The following is a 24,069-nucleotide window of genomic DNA, read 5'->3' as shown; positions in this document are numbered from 1 at the left end:
TGACCGAAATTTTTTTTTGTCAGTTTTAAATTTACGGAAAAAAGATATTCCTGTAAAAAGAATTGTGCAGTAGCTAAATGGTTATCTCCATTCTTCATTGCCTACCATTCTAACTTGCTTGAAACATAGTAAGAAGGTTTACTTGTGGGTAAACTAAACTACTTCTTTAACTTTTTAATCAGCGATTTTGCCCACTTTCTATATTTTATGTTGTCAAGGGCCTTAATTTTATAACCACTAAATATTGGCTAACACATAATGTCTCTGAGTCAAAAGTTCTAGACTTATTTTTTATTCCTTGCTTTTTTGACATGTAATCCATGAGAATGTAAGCTGAAGCTATTTCCAGAAAATTAAATTATCTCAAAAAAAATTTGAGTGCTAATTATAATAAGGAATATCACTGCACATGTAAGCATACATAAACACAGGATAATTTATGACTGGGTAATGCAAAGCAGAGAAATTAGTAATAAAATATTTCAGTGCTTCTTCTAATTTAGTAATCTAATAATAATAATAAGCTGATAGAAAAGCTTCATCCATGCTTAAAATTATTGTTTAGGTCATTTAAAAAAAAACCTTGATGTTTTTAAAGTCCAAGGGCTCATAGGTCTCTCTCATCCCCTGTCTTACTGCGAGAGCAGACAGGACCCTGTACAGGAGTCTGTTCCTTTCCTTCCCACAGAGTTGAGATCCTGTTTCTGAAAGGGGTCTGATATGACTCCACATGCCTCATCTCATGGGCACATTCAAAATGATCTGCACTCTTTCATGGAACACATTTAAAACACAAAGACTCTTTGGTTCCATAAATTAGATTTGCAAGGAATTCTAGCAGTCACATGGCAAAACCCATGTATTGTAACAATAAGACAGTGAGGACTTGAGGGGTGAATGATCTTTTTACTTTTATGCTGTTGGTTAACCTTTTAGTGTAATAGTGCTCAAATGCAAGGCCACCTGGAGAACAGGTGACTGGGTAGGCCTATTTTACATAGTATATTAGTGCTAGTTTGGTTACTCTGAGTTTAAAACATCTAATAGTAAAATGATTCAAGTTATTATTCGTATTCTTTCCTATTGTGCTTTGTGCAATTTCTAGAATAATGTAATATTACACTCGAAATATGAATAATATAATAGCAGCAATTTGAGTGCTTTGTCCAGTGGTTTTTATATTTTCTCTCACCCTAAAAGAACTGATAGGTAGTATAATAAATATTTTCCTGGAATAAGAAACCAAGAATCATAGAGTTAAGTAGCTAAATTAAGGCTATGCAGACTTTCCATGTCCTTGTCATCTCATCTTTAATAATTAAATGTTTTAATTGGCCATTCCAATATCTGTTTAAGCCTTTGCTCTCTGGGCAGATGGGATATGAGGTCTCTTCCTATGCTGTGCCCTTGGGCCATGTTGTGCATTTTGGGTGAAAATGTGTTCCTTTGTTCAGTGAGATCTATCTGAGAAGCCCAAGCTAATATAAAAATGCCTTGTTCCAAGCCCTTAATAGTTATATTCAGCTATGGCTTTTGTTACAACGTAAACAAAACCCAAGATGGAATACCTGTCAATTTCAGGCAAAAGCCACTGAATCCTCCAGAAGCCAAGGGCAAGAACCCTAGGTATTTCATCTACAGCTATGTGTTAGCACTTGTCCATGGAAGATTCAAGCCAAAAGCAATTTTCATACAAGTTTTCTCTTGTTGATACTCAGGACAAGCTCTCACCACATATGGGACTTTCCATTGGTAAACTAGATGGTCTGTTTTGCCTCCGTTGGAAGAGAGTCATGAGGTTCAGACCATTCTGGGTACTCAGCTGCAGGGTCCATCATTGGCCCATTGTCACACAGGATTTTTTTTACATGGACATGATACACTTCAGCACAGTCACTTCCCTTGAGTTGGTCTTGAATACACTATTTTAATTTTGTCAGGGCACTTAGACTGGAATGCCTTTTTGACATCACCCATGATGGGGTAGGTATCTCAGGCCTAGATATAGACTGATGCCTTTCAGATTCCTTTGGTCTGGGCGGCTATTTCTAATCAGAACTCAAGAGAATGTCAGTAGCTGTCATTCATGTAGCTTATACCTGCTGACAGTGTCAGAGGATTTTCTAGTCTAGAATCCTAGCAGCCACCTTAGAGTGCCACTATTGAGCTTTTTCCAGAAACTCCAGTCTATGTGTGTTTTAGCAGCAGATACTTGCACAATCAGTGAATGTTAAGACCTCAGAGGGACCAGCTTGGCTACTGCGTGCTTTAGATCTCTCACAGTCTGCTTTAGTTTCCCTTTGAAATTCAGTCTGGTTACTTTATACAGTGGGGCCAACAGAAATCCAAAATGTACCTGCCAAATTTTAACAGTGCCACAAGTTTTTTCTTTTTTTTTTTTTAATAATAGAAAGCAGAAGAAATAGCAGTTTGTCCCTTAATGTTTGTGACTTGTAGCTAATGTCCTCAGACAAGGTTATGCCTTGTAAGTGGACTCATGGGGCTGGACCTTGCACCTTATCTGGATTAATTAGCCACCCGTACCTAGTCACAGGTGCCACTAGTTTCCAAACTCTTCCCTGACTTTCTGCTTGGTCAGGGAAACTATCACTTATTAAACAACTTACTTTTGACAATGATCTGGACCAAATTGTTTCTTATCCGGTTGTGACAACATACTGGAGAATTTAGGCTCCTTTAGGGATGGACAGTAAGATTATAATTGTGTCCACCTCACATGAAGACATGCTGTGTTTGACTTTTTTTTTTACCAGTGAGACTAAAAACAAAGCATCAGTCAAGTCTATCAAATCCAACAAGCCATCTCTGTCCTGAACTCTTGGATAGAGTTTTGCGTCCAAAACTCTTGAATAGTTTTCACCACATCCAGCCAGCATGGTGGAGGCTGTTAGGAAACTTCTTTACTGAACCCAGATAGTCAGCAGTCAGCCTGTAGGATCCATCTAGCTTTATCGTAGGCCAGACAGGCTATTCTAGAGAGAATTAATGAAAACTACCACCCCTGCGCCATTCCCTTAATCAGAGCTGAGAGTTCCCGTAATCTTCCTAAAAAGGACAACTTAGGCAATTCTAAGGGCTCCCATTTTATTACATCCAATTAAAACTGGGCTAAGGAATGACTTGCCCAGGACTAGGCTCAAGCCAGAGATGCCAAGATCCTTCATTTATGTATCACATCCTTTCCAATCATACATTTGGTTAAAGGCAGTGCCACCTACTGAGTGTATCTTACTCTCTTTTTTCCTACCTACAGTTTTTAGCGTGACCATGATACCTGCTACTATAGCTGATCCTTTGCCTCCTTCCCTGCTCAAGCAGCTTCTGTTTGACTCTTTATATTGCTTTCCTGTTCCCCAGCATATTACCACATATTTTGCTTTGGCATCAGGTAATTGCAAGAAGCTGTGTTCACTACCCCCATGACAATTCATCTTTAACCATAGCACAGCCATAGAGCCCCATTAAGAATTGGGCATGGAAATCCTGGCCTTCGAGTCAGTCTGTTTCTTTCAGCTGCCTTAACTGATGGAGTAAATTTAGCAACCTGTGTCAGTGCCTTTTGTTTCCATTCCCCATTGGCACCATGGGATTTAACTTCTGAGCTGAAAAGAACAGATCGAACAGCGTTCCTTAGGGGAGTCCGCTGCCAAAATTGGAACAGATTTCCATCCTCCCAGCAGGCGATAATGTGCTGGGAAATAGTTCACAGAAATCCTGTCAATTTTTGCTGTGTTCTTTTTGTGTCTTAACAGCCACCTAAAGAGAGCTTATAGATGTACCTCTGGCCATGATCTTTCTTCTGAACAGCCTAGATTTTCTTCTCATCGGTAAAACCCAGTATAGCAGCTGCAAGAGTTAATGTACCCACGAATCTAAACACCCTCCTGCCTTCCCAGAATAAGGGCCACATGCCTAAGGACTCTCCTAACCCAGTGCTTACCCAAGTTTTGGTCGGGGGATATGGTTTGGGTAGGCTTCTTTCTGATTGTCATATGGCCACCCCAGACTTGCTGCTATACTTAACATATCTACTCTTCTGTAGAGGTGTTACATTTCACAGCAGTGAAAGCATCAGTCAGTCCTTCTCAGCAGAGATTGATTGATTGATTGATTGATTGATTCTGAGATGGAGTTTTCACTCATGTCATCCAGGCTGGAGTGCAATGGCATGATCTTGGCTCACTGCAACCTCTACGTCCTGGGTTCAAGTGATTCTCCTGCTTCAGCCTCTCGAGTAGCTGGGATTATAGGCATGTACCACCACGCCTGGCTAATTTTTTTTGTATTTTTAGTAGAGACAGGGTTTCGCCACCTTGGCCAGGCTGGTCTCGAATTCCTGACCTCAGGTGATCTGCCTGCCTTGGCCTCCCAAAGTGCTAGGATTAGAGGCGTGAGCTGCCACACCCAGTCCTCAACATAGATTTATACCACCCCAGGCTTCACCTACTCCAAAAGAGTCATTGACATTACACCTGCCACTAATTCCTGAATGGTAACACTGCAGCAGATTGGGGGTTAGCATTCACACCAAACATTACTTTTCACACTACTGCATCCAAAAATATGTTATTAGCTCCTTAGTCAATTAAACTAAAGATGTAGGAAAGCATGGATTCCCTAGAGAACTGCTACCACTTCTTAGCAAAGTGACCCAGCTTCTTTATGCTTTGTCCAATTTGGTAGCTACTAGCCTCATGTGGTTATTGAGCACTAGAAATTTAGAGTCTGAATTGAGATGTGCTGTGAATGTAAAACACATGCCAGGTTTCGAGGACTTTGTATGAAATAAAGAATGAAAACTATCTCAATTTTTACTTCAATAAGTGTTGAAAACACATTGGGAACATACTGATTTATTTTTTTTTTCAAACTGAAGTTATTTTGACCTGTTTCCTTTAACTTGTTAAATGTAGTTAATGTAAAAATTAAAATCACACACATGGCTTTTATTTGTGGCTCACATTATGTTTTTATGGAACAGGGCTGCACTATAGTCACTAGTTTGCAGTGTCACTTGCCTGGAGTTGCAGAAGGGAAGATTAAAATTAAGTGCAGTGTCCTTCCAAGTACCAACTGGGCTTTTGTTTTCATCTTGAGCTCAGGTCATGAAGCTGCTTGCTTTACTGGCTGTGTCTCTTTCCCTTGAGTAGTTTTTTCCATGAGTTTTTTTTTTTTTTTCTTGAGACGGGATCTCTCACTCTGTCACCCAGGTTGGAGTGCAGTGGCGCGATCTTAGCTTACTGCAGCCTCTGCTTCCCGGTTCAAGCAATCCTCCCACCTCAGCCTCCACAGTAGCTGGGCCCACAGGCGCCCACCACCACACCTGGCTAATTTTTCATAATTTTGGTAGAGATGGGGTTTCACCATGTTGGCCAGGCTGGTCCCCAACTCCTGCGCTCAAGCAATCCACCTGCCTTGGCCTCCCAAAGTTCTGCAATTATGGGCGTGAGCCTCCGCCCCCAGCCCCCGAAATTATTAATTAATAGGAAATAAGGAATTAACTGTCTCTTGAGCCACTTTCCTCTCGGTTTTATCTCACAGATCATCCATCTGCCAGTTCAACAGGGGATAAACCTGTGCAATCCATGTTCCAATAGTAAGATTCTGCATGTTATTTTCTGTAGCACTTTGGCTACCTCAAAACCGGGTTGGATCAGCATCAGATTCTCCTCAGAACTCCCTCCTGGAACATTTGGCCATATTGAGTCTCAAAGGATCTGAAAGCCTGGTCAGCTTCTGTCCACCACTGCTGAGATTTGGGGTTCCAACTGTCATACAGACTCTCAGAACACCCATAGGCTTTAATCTAACCTTATGTTCACTCAGCCTCCTAGGAGGATGTGAGGCAGGAAACCCATCAGGCCTCCAGCATCTGCCTCACACAGGAGACTCAGCAGGTTCTCAAGAGCTTCTTTTGCCCCTCATCACACAGGACACATAGGTACAGCTGCCATGGACAAAAGTCAGGGTGTATATGATTGCCTTCACACAGGGAATCACAGCCTTTGTTCCAAACCACACTTGCATACCATCTAGTCACATGGGCCAAAGGTCTTCAGGCCAATACACAGCTCCCCCAGTGCAGGTGCAGCCCCTCACAGTAAATAAGGCCGACTCCAATTCCCCCTGTAGCTTATCTCCATTGTTTTCAAGGAAATGATGCTTTAGGAATCAGGGGTCATTCTCAGCACTACTGTAACAGCCCAGGCTGGGTATTAACTCTTTACTCACCCTCAGCTATATGGAAAGATACAATTGAGAAAAATTCGGTTGCTCACTAATATGTTAATTTTAAATAGATTATGTTTGTTTTGAGATGAGCAGCTAAGGTCTCTAAAGATTTTAAAATAAGTTATTCAGAACAGATCATTAGAAAGGTAGTCAATGAATTCTGCTTTACTAAGCACATCAGCTAGAATCCTGATATCTGAGCATTTTGATAATGAATTTCTCAACTGCTTCAATTAACATGTCAACACCTCATTGGAAATGCTCACTGAGAAGTCATATTTTGTCTTACTTTGAGATAGATGTCTTTTAACACATAGGTTGCTATAGTTTAAAAGCCTATTTTATACTTCAACATTCAGGTGATTTTTACACAAAATAGTGCAAATTACCTGGGTAACCCACATTTTCCTTTAGAAATGCAAACACCAGCATGATTTTCTAAGTTATAAGGATGCTATTTTAGCACTTACATAAGAACAATTTAATTCTAATTTGTAGGATATGGAAAACTTTAAGGCAAATAATAAATTTGCCTTAAAAATTTCATGGACGCCAAAGAAATGGTAGTCTAAATGAACATGCTTGTTAAAGAATAGTGGAAAATCGATTTTCAATTTTTGTGAGCTTACAACAGTAGTCTCAGGTAGTTTGGACTGTCAGTTTTTCTTTCAAACTTGTGTCCTCAAAATTCAATGGCTTATACATCTTACAGTTGAAATATTTTCCAATAATCATATACTTTTGTTTTGCAGGTGGAATCACGTTACTTTCATAATTCCCAAAATAACTATTTTATACCTTACTGCATCAACTTTGGTCATCTTCTCATTTTTAGAATCCATAATAATTTCTATTTTTTCACTTTCATATTTTATAATATATTATTCATTGAGGAGCTACTTTCACAGAACCAACATAATTTTCTTTTTTTTTTTTTGGAGACAGAGTCTCACTCTATTGCTCAGGCTGGAGGGCTAGAGTGCAGTGGTGCGATCTCGGCTCACTACAATCTCCACCTCCAGGGATCAAGCGATTCTCCTGCCTCAGCCTCCCGAGTAGCTGGGACTGCAGGCGTGTGCCACCACACCCAGCTAATTTTTGTATTTTTAGTAGAGATGGTGTTTCAGCATACTGTCCAAGATGGTCTCGATCTCCTGACCTTGTGATCCACCTGCCTCAGCCTCCCAAAGTGCTGGGGTTACAGGCATGAGCCACTGTGCCCAGCCCATAATTTTCAAGAGTTCAAGCCAATTATTTGATCTTTTATATTAGTATGAAAAAGTATTATCATAGGAGAGATATAACAACTTTATTAAATGTCTTCTCATCTTTTAGACCTTCAATTTAGTAGCCAAATAAACCGTTACTCATTGGTAGCCAGCTACCATTACACTCTAAATAAATGTGTTAAAGTAAATTATTAATAATTTGCATTGTTATTAAATATTATATTTCTCTCAAGTATATTTCATTTATCATATATTATTAAATAATTTTTTATTTAAATTTTTCTTTAAGTCCCTTCATTTACAAACATGGAAAATTCTCTTCAGTTTGCCACATTTAAAAGAAATGATACTTTTTAGAAGAACATAGTAATAAATTTATGAAAAGTTTATGTTCTTAACATGAAGTAAACTTCTGCCAGATATAATTCACAATTTCAACCAAACCAATGTGCCTGAAACATAGTCGTATATAAACTAGAATACATGACCGTCTTCTAAGTATTCCAAAAAGGTTAGTGTAAAACAGAAAAGTAGCATAAAGGGAGAATAACATAAACCAAGCAGTATTATTGAACTAGACTGTATTTTCTGAGGAATTGACTTCGAATTGAAAGAAAAAGCTTTAAAAGGTTTGTCTCCATGAGAAAGAAAAATTCAGTCAATGATCCTGGTATGTTCCCCTTCGACATCACACATTTATCCATTTAAACAAATAATGCCAAAAAAAAATCTAGTTTATGAACATATATAACACAACAGATTTTATCTTGTTTTTTTTTAATTTAGATATTCAAGCAATATGTAGAAAATATCAGAATTTAGTTTTCCCATTAAAACATACCCTTTGGGATTTCACATTTATTAATGGGCACAGCTATACAATGCAGCAAGATAAATTAATAAAACTTCAATAGGGAATAAAAACCAATTCATCTTTATATGCTTCGGTTATCTTTTCCTTATATTAATGTAAATATTAACCATGATAAAATTGGTTATGATTCTGAGATGCCTGTTATACATGCTCTATTCTATTATTAAAGGGCCTTGTCACATTTTTCTTTGACAGGATGATGAGGTAAGGGAAAGCCGATTCAGCTTCACAGCCTATGGAATGGGACCATGTCTACAAGCAAAGGATGGCATGACTCCAAAGGGCCCCAACCACCCTGTCCAGGTAATGCCAAAAAGTCCTGATGAAATGAGGAAGGTCTTTATCGACCGGGCCAAGAAGATTGACACCATCTCCCGAGCCTGCTTCCCATTAGCTTTTTTGATTTTTAATATTTTCTACTGGGTTATCTATAAAATTCTTAGGCATGAGGATATTCATCAGCAGCAAGATTAAGTCTCTGGGGGCATGCAAATGCAAATGGTCAATTCAGAAGAAAGTGTCTCTGCCATAGGTGCGTATGTGTACATGTGTGCGTGTGGTATACAAATGATGACCATTGTATTAAAATGGCATATGGAAAAGGTTTGTATTTTGGTTAGCTATGCAAAGTCATGAGAAAGATGAGATTCTTTTAATGAATATAAAATATTTATTAGGGGATTCTATTTCATATTAATTCCAGGTGATTTGTTTTTTCACAGTAAATCATGTAAGTGGAAGCTTTACTGCCAATGTGTTTATATGTTATATAATATCTCATAATAGTAGACATGAAAACTACTTTGAAATTCCTTGATTTGTAATTCAATGCTATTAAGTCATACAAAAGCAAATTTTGCACAGTAAATTTTATGAAAGGAAAAGGGGAAAATTATAAAGATAATAAAAACCAATAGTTTGAGATTTAAAACTATTTTCTTATAGTATAGTTACAAAATGGGAAAATAATTAGTTACAGTGGAAAATTCACTCATATTAATGGAGGATTGTACATATAAATACTATTTAAACAACATATGTAATTTTGAAAATTTTTAAATAAGAGCATTAAAAGACTTTAATGATTTGGAATACTAAATTTAATTGTTTAGAATATTAAGTTCTCCTCTGTGCAAATTTAAAACAAATAACAACAGATCGTGTTACAGTCACAACCTACTTTACTTAAACTTTATATCTCTAGGAACGAAGGTGGAAACATGGAAAACAACTTTATTTTTAAATAAGTGTTATAGCTATGTATTTTTAGTTATTGCCAAACATTGAACAATTCAAGCCAGCACCCTGGTTTTTGTTAGACTTTTAATAGCTGCTTAACTGTATGCGATTGTGTTTAATAATTTGATATAACAGGACAAAATTCAGTAAGACTTTTATATTTTAGTTTAGAATGTGACTTTAAAATTCAATGGGATTAAAGTATTTACATGTTGATAAAAATGAATACAATGAAAACAAAATGGATTCATGGAAGATTTTTTAATAAAAATCATTTTCCCATCAATGTTTTATGGGTCTCAACTCCCATCTCCAAATGTAAGGAGGGAAAGTTTTAATTTTAAATGATATAAGTAAGTCATTTCTATAAAGTGAGGACTCTTTTTCTATTTCTGAATTAATGATTTCAAAATCTAAGCCATTCGCAAGATGCGAATAATTTTAAATGAAATTTTTACATAAAAGTTTTCAATGACCCCATGGGATTACTTCAACAAAAACAGAGCATCAGTAACTTGTTTTTTGCAGTGTAATTGGGTGCAAATGTATGATAGAGTTCTTGGTAAACAGAACCAGACTCTGACTCTTTTTCAGTTTTGCTATTTTTTTAACTATTTTTACCATAAATTTATTTGGAAAAGCTTTGGAATGCTTTTTAGGTATTTTAATTATTGGTCAGATGCACAAACTCAGTCCACCAAATTATTCACAGAGAAAACTTTAAAGATTAAGAAAACAATGAACTCAGATGTACAATAGAAAAGCCAGTTCTTTAACAAGATGCTATTTTCTACCCTTCAACCACTTTCAAATTAAAAGCAAAAACTACCATTTAAAACTAAAACCTTTACAATGTTATTGTACATCAGCTTATACAATTGTAATTTTTTAAAATAACATTTTAAAAAATAGTAAATGTTAAGCAGTTTTTGCTAGTAAAAGACCAAGTTCCCCTCCTTTATAAGTAACTTAAAACAACGCTATAAGGAAATAATATCATGTTTGGCATTATGTACAAATGACACAACCAAAAGAATTTGTTACTCTGTAAGTACCCACGTTGAGGACTGTGCACCTGAAAATTAAACATATGCTTCTTCATTTGGTGTGTATTTAGCAAAACCATAGAAACATATTCTTGTTCTAAAGATTAGAGCAAGATATGTCATTTGTACTCCTTGAGAATTAGCAGGAGAGTTTGAGGTAATTATAAACTACATCATCTCGATGTGTCTCTGAAATACCTGAATACGTTTTTCTATACTTTCCACATCTTATTTCAAAAGTTTGCCAACATTGCTTAAGTGAATTCTGCCAGGAGCAAATAGAAATATAATGAATGCAAACATGCTTACTTCCAAAAGAAATTCGCAGACATCGCTTGTTTCCATATTTGAGAATATTAAAAATGTGTCTTTGTTAAATCTGAAACTTAGAAAGTGAAAATACCAAACATGAGACAATATTGTCAACAAGGACGTTGGTACATTAGAAATCTATCTCAAAAGTATTACACTTTCCTTAGGCATAGTTTTCCTTTCCTATTATATTTGTCACTGTCTTACTGCACTAAGAAAATACTTTAACAGCTTTCACTCACAAGGCAACCGTGACAAGGTGCATGTGGCTGAATCCAATATGTTTAAAGGAATGTGTCTCCTCCTTCGAACTCTTATAGACCTTTTAAAACTGAAAAATTACATTGCAATTAGCATCCTGAGATAATATTTGCCTCAATAAGCCCTGTGTCCAACCAGAATATTTTAAATTAAACCAACCACAAAATTATTAATGGCAAGAAATTAAAAATGTGTGCATATACATTAACTACTAAACACACAAATTGGAATTCCAATGTGCATATTCTGAAGTATTTTAAAATAGCCACATTAGAAAATATGGGATTTTCATGTATGCAGTTTATATCATTTTCTTAAAAAGAATTATTTGTATCTCAATCATTGAAATATTTGATTCCATAGCATATGAATTTATAGGCTATCTTGTACATTAGCATATATGTGCCCAACCTTTTCTTTCTTTCCCAACCATTAGAATTGAACTTAAACCATAATGAGGCTCTAGAACTTACTTTACAACTTTAAATAGATTCAAGAGTCACTGTATTTGCAAGAAAGCTGAGGGTGTTTAAAACTTCTCCAACCCTTCCAAAAGTTTCTCCATGGCGCTGGAGAGCCCATCCAACTCTCAGTGGCTATATTAGGGAATCATCCGGGCTGCTCATCTTATTCTAGAATTAATTCTTATTCTGTTGATATATTCTAATAACTTTTATCTTAATTTGGAATTTAATTGCTTGTATATTTATATATCCCTAAGACATGAATTCATGTATTAGTTTATGAATACCCAGGATCTCATGGAAGGTAAGGGAAATTTTAGAAAAAAAAATGAATAATCTAAATGTTTAACTAACAGAAGAGAGCAAGCTGTTCACTACTTTAGTACTCAGTGCAACTTAAGTAGTTATAATATTTGAAAAAAGATTTAGATGTATCTTCCATACTATACATCCCTTTTTCTGAACATTTTTTATTCCACTTTTTAAAATATGCTTTTCTATTTTTCTCAACACAACATACTTCAACCTGCTGGTTACTTGGGAGGACTGAATCTTATACTGGCAGCTAAATTTTTCTTTCATCTATAAAGTACACATTCCAGGAAATGGACATGAGAGAATACAAGAGACTTGCCAAAATTGAAATGGAAAATACTTGCAGTATTTTGTAAATGGAAAAGAAGGAAACTGACAGCATTGTTTTTCACAGGTGTCCCCTAAAAATTTAGAACACTCTAAGAACAAAACTCTGAGAACAAAAATGTATCTAATGATCCTTAGACAGATATCATTAACAATCCTTGAGGTCATGATATCTTCTACTCCAAAAGTGATTCCACACTCTTTGCAACATAGATAATAGCATAAACTCCCAAAATTTATCAGCATATACGACCTGTATTTTTCATCTAGTTAATATTGAACTAGCAAAGAAAAGCAAGCCATTCCAAATATAAGACAATCTAGTGTTAATACAGTATATTAGAAGAAATAGTGTAAATGTTCACACAGATTCCCTCTTGCAAATAAAGTACCCATAATACCCATTGCATCTTGTACCTGTATAAGAGACATCTTCCTCGGCAGATGCATTGGTTTTTATTTTCTTATTTGTGTGCTACAGTGGTAAATATAGCCTCACTGCATTTTTTTATTGTCATATAAACCTTTCATGGATAAATAAGCAGTGTACACTGTAAATTGCATTAATTTAATTAACTTTAAAATTAAACTTTTATCTCAGCCCCCATTCCTCTTTACAAACATAGTGATATTAAAAAGTGAACTTCCATAGGGAGACACCTGGTACTCCAATTACTTAAAAAGTAAAGTGATGCATATTCTTCCATAACAAAGATACTTATAGGCCATGTGTAAAATATAACTCTCTACAATTTAAACGGAACTAGGGCAGGGAAAAATATCCTGGGGAAGCTTCTTCCAGATATGAGGCCAAGAGATATAATCCCAAGTTAGTAGCTAGGACCCACTTACCTGTTTTTTTGGTCTACATTTTACATCTTAATAATGCCTTCATCTCTTCCCTTTCCCTCTCTCTCTCTCTCTCTTTCACACACACACACACACACACACAGACACACACACACACACACACACACATTGGTAATGAGATGAATTCCTTTAGATTAAAAATACAAAGATGGTCAATTTTTCTAGACAAAGGTTCATAATCCTGTGATATGTTTTGCAATATTAAGTGATTCCTGGTGAAAAATATGAACCATGCAGTCATTCAATTTGGCCAGCTCTTAATCATGCAACAATCTTTTGCCTCAAAAACACATAAACAAAGCTAACTGGATCAAGTCTTTAACCCTTAACAATCGAATTCTAAAACACTATTTGAAGCGTTTTTGAAGAACAGCTAAATAACTGTCAAAAACCTTTTTCAAAAGACAGCTAGTAATATTGGATGACTTTGTAGTGTCTGAACAGGTGGTTTTCCCAGTACTTTTTGTGGTTAACACATAAACAAAGAGGAGACATTTAAGGTGATGGAGTATTATTTTTAAAAAGTGATTTTGAACCCTGGCTAGGTATTGGAATTCCTTACACATTTTAAAAATACATACATATGCTTGTTGTCCAACATAGAAGATTATGATTTAATCATTGATTAAACAAATATTCATTGAGTACTTTATGTGTGCCTGGCACTGTCCCAAGTGCTAAATTTAGTATTTTTGGAATAAGATCTGAAATTCTGGATGATTGAAAAAATTCCAGAAGTGAGAGAATTCGTGTGAACTTACACAAGCTTATTCTCTTAATAAGGATCAATTTAACACTTTTTAAGTTTTATCATTTTTTCGTTCTTCAAGCAACTAATTTTAGTTTTCTCTCATTTATATTCTTAGAATTAAAAATAGGCCCGGCCCCGTGGCTCACACCTGTAATCCCAGCACTTTGGGAGGCCGAGGCAGTCAAATCACAAGAGGTCAGGAGTTAAGACACCAGCCTGGCCAACATGATAAAACCCCGTCTCTACTAAAAATACAAAAATTAGCCAGGCATGATGGCAGGTGCCTGTAATCCCAGCTACTCAAGGGAGGCTGAGGTGGAAGAATGGCTTGAGCCCAGGAGACGGAGGTTGCAGTGAGCCAAGATCGCACCACTGCACTCCAAACTGGGTGACAGAGTGAGACTCTGTCTCACAAACAAAGAGACAGACAAAAAAAGAATTTAAAATAAATCTTTGATGCGTTCCAATTCAGCTTTCCTCCCAATGTCAGAATCTTCACCATTACATTATCCACATTCTTCGTGCACCCAGATAGCAACAGGTAGCTCATTACTCTGAGGGCAGTCTTCTGTTCCATTGGACGTAACTCTAGATGATAAAAATGTTAATCTTCATCAAGAAATGACTTTTACTTCCTAAAATACCAAGTAAGTTTATTCCCCTCCTATAAGACAACTAGCATATATTTTCACATTTCTGCTGTCTGTGTTTAAGTTCAATCAACCCCTTATCACTAGCTTTATTCTTATTTAAACCATTCATGAGAGCATTGTAAGTGTTAAACAATAATGAGATATTTTCAGGCTTATAAAATAATGAAATATAAAATTAATTATCTACATAGATAAATAGAAATTGATGAAAATTTCTGTGTATATTATTTTCAGTAACTGTTAATGTCTTCCTATAACTTAGCAATAAATTTAAATTAAATATTTTTAAATTTATTTCAGATATGAAGATATTATGTAAAACTCTACAAAGTAATATGAATTTAAAAAAACTAGTGGCAAACCATATTAACCATATGATGTGTTTTTAGAGTAAAGCTATAACAAAAGTACAATGGATTAAGTTGTTTTATTTTAATAGCTGCTTTTTCTCTGGGGTGGTTTTAGCAATGGTGCCTTTGGGCAACCCCGCTCACATACACAGTATCCAGCCTGGCTGGTTAATACTAGGGAGCTGTGACTTAAATGGCAGGAAAGGATTCAGATGTAAAATTGTACTTGAATATGCTTGAATAATTTTGCACTTCTTCACTTTTTTCTCTATGAATTATTCAATGGTCATTACTTAAATTTGTATCTTAATGTATGATAAATGATAATATGGGGGGGAAATAGAGTGAAGTACCCTGACATTCTACAGATATAATATGATATGCTATGAAAAACAAAACAAAAAGAAAATGTGCCATATATTTTCCATGTACCATCTTTATATGATATACAGTGACTTCATTATTAGTGAGTCAAGTTGTTTAAAGGACTACCAAAAGAAGTATTGCTATTTTATGGTTTTTATGGTGTAAATTATTTTTGTGTCTTCTTGAGTCTTATGTCTAAGTCTGTCTTCCTTGTCCAGATGCTGTCATATTTTTCCAGGAAATTATACTGAAAATATATTTAAAAATTTATGCACGATTTCATCAACTTGTTTTCAATTATATTATATTTAGTTCAATTTTGCAACTAACAGACTCTCTATCAGAGTCATTAACCTGTGAACAGTATAAAGTATTTATCATGTAACTATAGATAATTTGATCCAAAACAATAAAAATGAACACTTTTCAAGAATATGGATACCTCTTTTGTCTAATTTTTTTAAAGACCAGATTTTACCAAAGAATCATGTTGTCTTCCTGACAAAAGTCATGCTACATTCCTGTTCTCATGGAAACTATTACATCTAGGATTACAAAGTCAGTGATATATCATTCAGAGAAGTCTTAATATATGCATTTCATTATAGGAAAAGCGCAATGAGAAGGATGGTGAATGGAACTTTTCTACTAAGGATAGAATGAGAGAAGAAGTATTACTAACTAGAAAAATGACTTGGCGTTAGTGTGTTTGTAGTTTTTGTTTGTTTGTTTGAAAGACTTCTTAAAATCTGTTTATTGAATAAACCACTTTCACTTGACTTACCCACACAGACTATTTCAAAATGGAATACTGATGTTTTTTCAAACCTATAATTTCATCTTTCTTTTTTCCTCCACAGAGTTAGACTGGAGTTTAGTGATAGAATAGTAGTAAACAAATAAGAATTGTTTTTTTTTTGAGACGGAGTCTCGCTCTGTCACCCAGGCTGGAGTGCAGTGGCGCGATCTCAGCTCACTGCAACCTCCGCTTCCTGGGTTCAAGCAATTCTCCTGCCTCAGCCTCCCAAGTAGCTGGTACTACAGGTGCCCGCCACCATGCCCGGCTAATTTTTTGTATTTTTGGTAGAGATGGGGTTTCACCATGTTAGCCAGGATGGTCTCGATCTCCTGACCTCATGATCCACCCCCCTCGGCCTCCAAAAATACTGGGATTAGAGACATGAGCCACCACGCCCAGCCAAGAAATTTAAGAAAATATTACTATTTGGTATGTGATAATTAGTCTATCATTTTTAAAGTACCTATAATTTATATGTAACAGTCTTTGACACTTTTATATATTGACTGGCACAAAGTTCAGGAAAAAAACTTAGATTGAAAATTCCTTGCTAAATCAGCATGGTGATTTTCTTCAGTAAGCTGGCCTTCACTAATTGCTTATGTGGTTCATATCATGACATCAGCAAAAACTCTGTACTGAAATACTGCCATAGAATCAGTCCAGGTCATCTGTAAGTACAAGTGTTAGCGATATCTACAGGTAATAGATTCCTAAACAAAATGTATAGGAATAAATGTAATGTGACCACACTAAGAATGGAAAGAAGCTTATTGGTAAACTGTGATTAATTAAGTCAATTTGTACTACTATGGTTTAAAATATTTTCATTACTCTCATGATATTCATCATTTTCCATATCACTACATTGGTTATTTTTCTTTACATAGTTTATTTCAGTATACTCTTGCTGACAGTTGCTTTCTGCCTTGATAAACTGATTTTCTAAATATATTCCTTCTTTGTAATTTTGTGTAATTTGCATTTTTAATTACACATTCATTGGAATCCTAAATTGAATGAGACCATATTTTCTGAACTATACTATAAATATTGTTTGTTTTTATGTTTCTTTATATTTGTATATTTGACCCCATGTGTTGTCTTATCAGGTTTTCTCTGTTGATGCTCTTTATCCAACATTGTACTGCTCTGACAGTATTTAAAAATTCACTTGGGCAAACTGTTAACTGGAAGCTGGGTTGTGAACAGAAGCTGGCACTGTGAAAGAAAAGCAGAGCTGGACATAAGTTAAAGCAGTGAAGGCAAATTTTATTCAGGAACTATTGCACTGGGGACAGAGAGACCTCAGTATAGAACGGGGCTGCATTCTGAATACCAGGATAAGTGGGGATTTTGGATAAGTGATGGTCAGTGGGTGGAAAATTACTAGAGAGGAAACCTCGAAGGGATTCTGGCTAAACTGACTTAGCAAAATTCTTGCTGAATGCAGGCAGGGTGATAAGATACTGAATGTGGGGGGATAAGAAATTTGATTAGATATCAAAGATAAGGGATTTTCGTTAAACTGAACCAGCAGAATTCTTGCCTCATTGAACTAACTAGGCCAAGAACAGAACCCAAGTTGGGGCCTAATCAAAAAGGGATCTCAGAGGAGTATGACCAGAGAGTGGTCCAGGAGAGAATCCTATCATCATCTGTAGTCCATTCTGTGACATGAGGAATGAATTGTCTGAACACTTGTTCTTCAAACAATGAAGGAATACTAGTTAAAATGCATGTGACATTCACTCACAGTTCTGTAACCTAATGGCTCTTGATCTTCCAAACTGGTCTCTGTTCTTAAGCCGTTACAAAATCACTACTATGATGTCAGGTTCCTTTTCTTTCTGGGGGAAAAAAATAACTCTTCTAAATGATCTGTTACAGAAATGAGTATGTTTATAGAGTCTTATTTAAATAACTTCTCCCTCCCCAAAAAGCAAATTCCTACAGATTGACCTTGTTTGAAATACTTATTCTGTGGAAGATCAAGCTTACAGGTATAACATTGAATTTCCTAAGTGGCTAATCAAAGAAAATTGGAATGAAATATAAATCAAAAACAATAAATTTATTCAAATTGCCAAATTATTTGACAGATAATAGAAAATCCAAAAGCAAAATTTATTTTTAATTGCCAGAAAATTAAAGATTGATAATAAATTATTAGATCCTTTCTAAGAAACACTGCTTTACTCTATCACATTGTATTTGATAAATACCAGAATTGAAACTGGGTGCTTCCTTTGTTCTCCTCTTTATCATCAGCAAATTTTTTGAGTCTCCACATTATTAGGCCATGAAAACTTCAATGGGTAACAAACAGAAAAGCTTCCTCCACTTTCAGGAGCAAAGCAAAACAGGAAATAATCTGCAGGAACCGTGTGTCATATACAAGACTTTTCTCTTATTTTCACTTTAGGTTAGTACTTCTCCTGGGTAATAAATAATCTCTAAGCAAGAATCAGTCTTTTCTAAAGTGATGGAACTTTTATTGATGCATTTCATATAGTAGATTGAAATATCTTTCCAACTTAGGTGATTAATTTGTGTTTTTTCCTTCTTGAATGAAAAAGAATATGAGAAACAAATGGACATGGTATGTTATTTGCAATTTACTTTAAATCAAATATATTAGAATCCATTTACTGTTGCAAATTGGTTATATTTGAAATATTTTTTTATATTATCTGTGAACATTAATGAAAATGCTGGGGTAAATGAAAAAAGATGGCATTTCAAGTCATCAAAGATACAACTAGGGAAATTATGTTCATATGACTTATTCACCTAATGGATAATATAATTTCATTTCTGAAAAGAAACTTTAAAAAGTAATATTAATGTGCTAGTATAAGTCATGAGTTGCTTAACGACAGGAATATATTCTAAGAAATGTGTCATTAGATGATTTGTCATTGTGTAAACACCATAGGGTGTACTTCTATATACCTACATGGGATAGACCACTACATCTAGGCTAGACTATATGGGATAGTCTGTTGCTTCTAGGCTACAAATCTGTACAGCATGTTACTATACTGAATAGTGCAGACAACTGTAATATGATGGTAAGTATTTGTGTTTCTAAACATATATAAGCATAGAAAAGGTACAATAAAAATATAGAATAAAAGGTAAAATGCAGTACACCTATATAGGGCATTTAACTTGAAAGGAGCCTGCAGAGTGGAAGTTGCCCTGAGTAAGTGGTGAGTGAGTATGAAGTCCTAGGATATTATTACACTACTGTTGACCTTTTTTTTTTTTTTTTTCTGAGATGGAGTCTCGCTTTGCAGCCCAGGCTAGAGTACAGTGGCGTGATCTCAGATCACTGCAACCTCTGCTTCCCGGGTTCAAGCAATTCTCCTTGCCTCAGCCTCCTGAGTAGCTGAGATTACAGGCGCCCACGACCATGCCCAGCTAATTTTTGTATTTTTTAGTAGAGATGGGATTTCACCACATTGGCCAGGCTGGTCTTGAACTCCTGACCTCAGGTGATCCATCTGCTTTGGCCTCCTAACGTGCTAGGATTACAGGCATGAGCCACCATGCCCAGCCACACTACTGTAGAGTTTTGAAAGGCTGTACACGTAGGCTACAGTAAGTTTAATTTTTGAAATTTCTTTAATAATAATTAACCTTAGCTTCATAAATTTTTTACTTAATTTTTTACCTTTTAATATGTGTTATATATTGTATTCTTAAGCAACAAAATATAGCAAGTTCACCTGCTGTTATAAGCATGGTAAATCCCTAAGTGATCAAAATGTTTGATGCTTATCACTCAGAAATACAGTTAAAGAGTGTAAAAGGTATTTAATACGCAGTTATCTATTTTAATGTCATTATTTTGTCCTCTACTTCCTAAGTGAGGTGACCTGAACCACTTTGATATCTTTACTGATCATTATAACTACTAACCAAGTATATACTGAAAGGTTTTTACTAAATAAGAATATAATTACAGACAGCAACATCCTATGTGCTGCATACTTTTAGTTTCAAAAACTCCCCTGAATTGTTTAAAGAACAAGTATACATATCCAAAATTGTAATTTTTAAATTTCCTATAAATTTTAGATCATATTCAGTAGGTATCTAAGGTTGTTACATTTTTCAAAGATTATACATTCTTGTATCTTATAAATGCAGCTAGAACATAAGCCACTCTATGCCTAAACCACAAGAGGGCTCCCTCTCATTGGTTTGGGAATTGTAGATGTCATTCAAAAAAAACCATGAGGCTAATTTCATTAACGATTGGGGGCAAGATTTTGGCATAAAAGGGTGTTTTAAATCTTTTTAATACAACAAGTCAATATAAACCTTATACTTTAACAGCTTCATTAAACAGTTTTGTGGCAGAACCTTCTCAAAACCCTTATTTACAAGCAATGAAATGGAGCCTAAGGATATAAGGCAATTTTGTTCGACGCTACTGATGCTAGTCACTGTTGAAGCCAGAACTATACTCTCCATCAGTCTCTGTTCTTGATCTTCAAATTGTAGTAAGAGGGTTTAGAAACTGTGAGATAAATGCTAATATCTTCCTGTGGAGACAATTTTACTATAAAGTTTGAAAGAAATACATACTGAAAATGTAAAATTAGAATGAATATAAAATCTGAAACAGAAACAGAAAAAAAATTCAGTGTTACAGAAAAGAATATGCCATAGATACCTGTTTTGTTTTCCAATTACTTTCCAATTTCACTAAGGCTTCTTGGTGGAAATGTTTAACCATCGCTGGGAACCACGCTGCTCTCTTGAGCTAATTTAAGAAATAGAAAGGGTACTGATGAGTATGTATATTAATTTCGAAGTCAAGAAAGCATGTGCAAGGGTCTCATTAGCATTTAGATCGCTAACATGAAGTTCCTGTTCCACTTCTCTGTGCTTCATTTGAAGTCAATGTACTCTTCCACACAGTTGACTGAATGCCAAAATGTTGGATATGCTAAATGTAGACACAACTTTACATGCAAAAAGAAGATGAAGAGACAAAGAGAATTCTTGCTTAGTTCTCCATTATTATAGCATATAAGAAACCTCTATCTTAAAATACGAAAACAACTGGTTTATTTGATTGAGTTAACCAGCCATTAATAGTATAAAGATTTAGCACCATGGTATCACATATATAAGAGAGAGAATCTATGGAATATCAAAATATGTTGTCAAGATGGCCACGTTTTAGTTACAATTATATATCATGTTCTTTGCCTTATTTCAACGTGTGACTTAAAATCTATACCTTCAAAGTAACAATAGTGTCTTAATTGCAATGTTTAAACCACAAAGCAAATATTTGTTAATTTAGATGTGTTCTTTGACTGTTACTTTCTGGCTTTCAACATATGGCTAAATTTCATTCTTAATATCAATTTCTACTTAATAGTGAAAATATAAATATTTCAATTAGACATTAAAAACTTTTATCTCATGCATGAAACTAATTTTGAAAAGCATTTGGATAAGATTCCTTGATTCATCTCTCCTTTATGTCTTTCTGAAGACAAATAAAATATACTGTAAATCAACATCTTAGGCATACGGTAAAATTATAATTTAGGAATACAAAATATAAATAATATGACCCTCCAATTTCAGAATAATCTAAAAACATAGGAATTGGCATCCCTAAAAACCATGCTAATCTTCTAGAATTGTAATACAGAAAAGCACATTTTGGAAAAAGAAAGGGAACATGAAATTATTTGAACTAGGCTAACCTCTAAAAGTTAATTTGGCCAGCACAGTGGCTCACGCCTGTAATCTTAACACTTAGTAAGGCTGAGGCAGGCGGATGGAGTGAGCCCTGGAGTTCAAGAGCACCTTGGGCAACATGACAAAACCCTGTCTCTAATTAAATAAACATAATACATAAATAAATAAATACGTAACAATTTTTAAAAAGTTAATTTGGGTGCCTCTTTGTTCTTCATTATTCTCCTTTGTTTTTTCCTAAGTACATGTTTATTGTTTAATAAATTTATGATATTTTTATTGCTTACTGGAGGTTTGGTATAAAGGTTGAAGCCATGAGTTTACTTTCGATTTCTGTGTATTCATTAATAATAAAATTTACTTAAAATGTTGCAGCTTATAAACTCTTTAGCAGTCATTTTCAAAACCTGAAAAACAAACACATAAATCAAATGATAGTCACGGTTGAAACAATCAGAAGGGTTTTCAATGAATAAAATAATTTTTGTGTCACTCTTTCTGAGAAGTTAGAAACTATTGCAATAGACCAGGCACAGTGACTCACACCTGTAATCCCAGCACTTTGAGAGGCAGAAGCGGGTGGACCACTTGAGGTCAGGAGCTCAAGACCAGCCTGGCCAACATGGTGAAACCTTGTCTCTACAAAAAATACAAAAATTAGCTGGGTGTGGTGGCACAGTCCTGTAGTCCCAGCTACTTGGGAGCCTGAGGCACAAGAATCACTTGAACCCTTGAACCCAGGAGGCGGAGGTTGCAGTGAGCCAAGATTGCACCACCACACTCCAGCCTGGGAGATGAAGTGAGACTCTGTCTCAAAAAAATAAATAAATAAAAACACACTCTTACAATAAAGTCAACAAGTCAGAATTTTAATTGAAATATTTCAAGATAAATATATTGTCTTTGCTTCTTCCAAATTTATGCTTGCCCTAGGTCATCACAGGTTTTAAAATTTAGGAGATTAATTAGGTTCAAGGTCCTTGCTCAGTATGTTCAGTAGAGCCAGAGGGACACCTGTGAGGGGAAGAACAATACCACATTAAATTACACAATTGGGGCATTGAAAAGCATTCTAAACCTTGGGGGTGGATTCATAGTAGTCCAGTTACCTAGAAGTCATGTTAGTTTTCTATAGTCATCTCTAGTGAGGAATAAACAAAAACAAAAACAAAAAACAGAAGTGAAAAAAACAGTGCTTGAGGCCAAAATGGTATGGATTTTCCTTTCTTAGAAATGCTGGAAGTCCTAGCCTCTTGCCTAGTATTAGCCTGATTTAGTCACTGAGACCTTTACTCAGTCATAGCGAATGTGACTCCATGCTTGAAACCATGAGTAAGCTGTTCCTCATACAACAAGATGGATAGTTTTTACAGTCTTTCCATTAATGGGGTGAGTTAAAGTTTAGTAATGAGGATCAAGATCAACAGAAGACTTACACACGTTCTAATTCATATCTCTAATACCGCATGACTGTAATTGCTCTATATACATGCCACCACTAAAACTGCAATCCCTAGAGTAAGGACCATTTATTATTTATTTTTGAAACCTCAAGCACTTGTCTAGTAAGTAATCAGTAGTATGTGGTCGTCTAATAAATGAATCAATGAAATATAGCCAGTTATCAAATGTTGGTTATAGTGGAAATTGAGACATACAATGGATTGTCAGGGTGACTGTAGCCTAGATTATTTAATCATTTTCTTAAGAAAATTAAATATAAATATTCTGACTGGATATAAGTATCGATTCTATTTATGGCTTATTTGTCTTGTGCCTGTGTCCTTCCACATTACCTTTCAAAACAGATACAATAATGCATTGCAGTGCACCCCACATCTCTCACATTCAGAATTTACGGACTTACCCATGCCTTGAAGTCGGGAAGTAGAGAGTAAAAAAGAATCTGAACGACAATATAACCACAATTTTTTTATAGTACATTTCATGTGGTTAAAAAGATTATTTAAAAATACAAAATGGTCTTTTATTTGTCCCAGAAAGTGTTATTATTACAAGGCAAATTTTTACTCTGATCTCTAATATGTTAATCACATGTTCCCAAGATTATCACCACTCGAATTTGCAATTATCCAGATGATTTATTATGATTTAGTCTAAATATTATTATCCATCCAGATGATTTATTATGATTTAGTCTAAATATTATTATCATGACCATTGCTGAGTTTGTTTTACTGTTTGGTGTTCCCCCAAATTCCCTCCAA

At 35.2% G+C, this 24,069-nt stretch overlaps 1 protein-coding gene across 3 annotated transcripts in view; it reads left to right on the top strand.

The window, feature by feature from the left end:
* Positions 1-15,736, top strand: part of GLRA3 (glycine receptor alpha 3) — a 184,642-nt gene extending 168,906 nt beyond the window's left edge. For all 3 annotated transcript variants that reach the window (XM_055384458.2, XM_004040653.4, XM_063705649.1), the window contains one exon: positions 8,551-15,736. In XM_055384458.2, the coding sequence (XP_055240433.1) occupies positions 8,551-8,829 (279 nt within the window). In that variant the 3' untranslated portion in view covers positions 8,830-15,736. The remainder of the gene's footprint in view (positions 1-8,550) is intronic.
* Positions 15,737-24,069: the final 8,333 nt, after the last annotated feature.

Source organism: Gorilla gorilla, chromosome 3, assembly GCF_029281585.2.
Source record: "Gorilla gorilla gorilla isolate KB3781 chromosome 3, NHGRI_mGorGor1-v2.1_pri, whole genome shotgun sequence".
NCBI lineage: Eukaryota > Metazoa > Chordata > Mammalia > Primates > Hominidae > Gorilla > Gorilla gorilla.
Note: the sequence above shows the minus strand (reverse complement) of the source record. Positions and strands in the feature narration are given on the sequence as shown.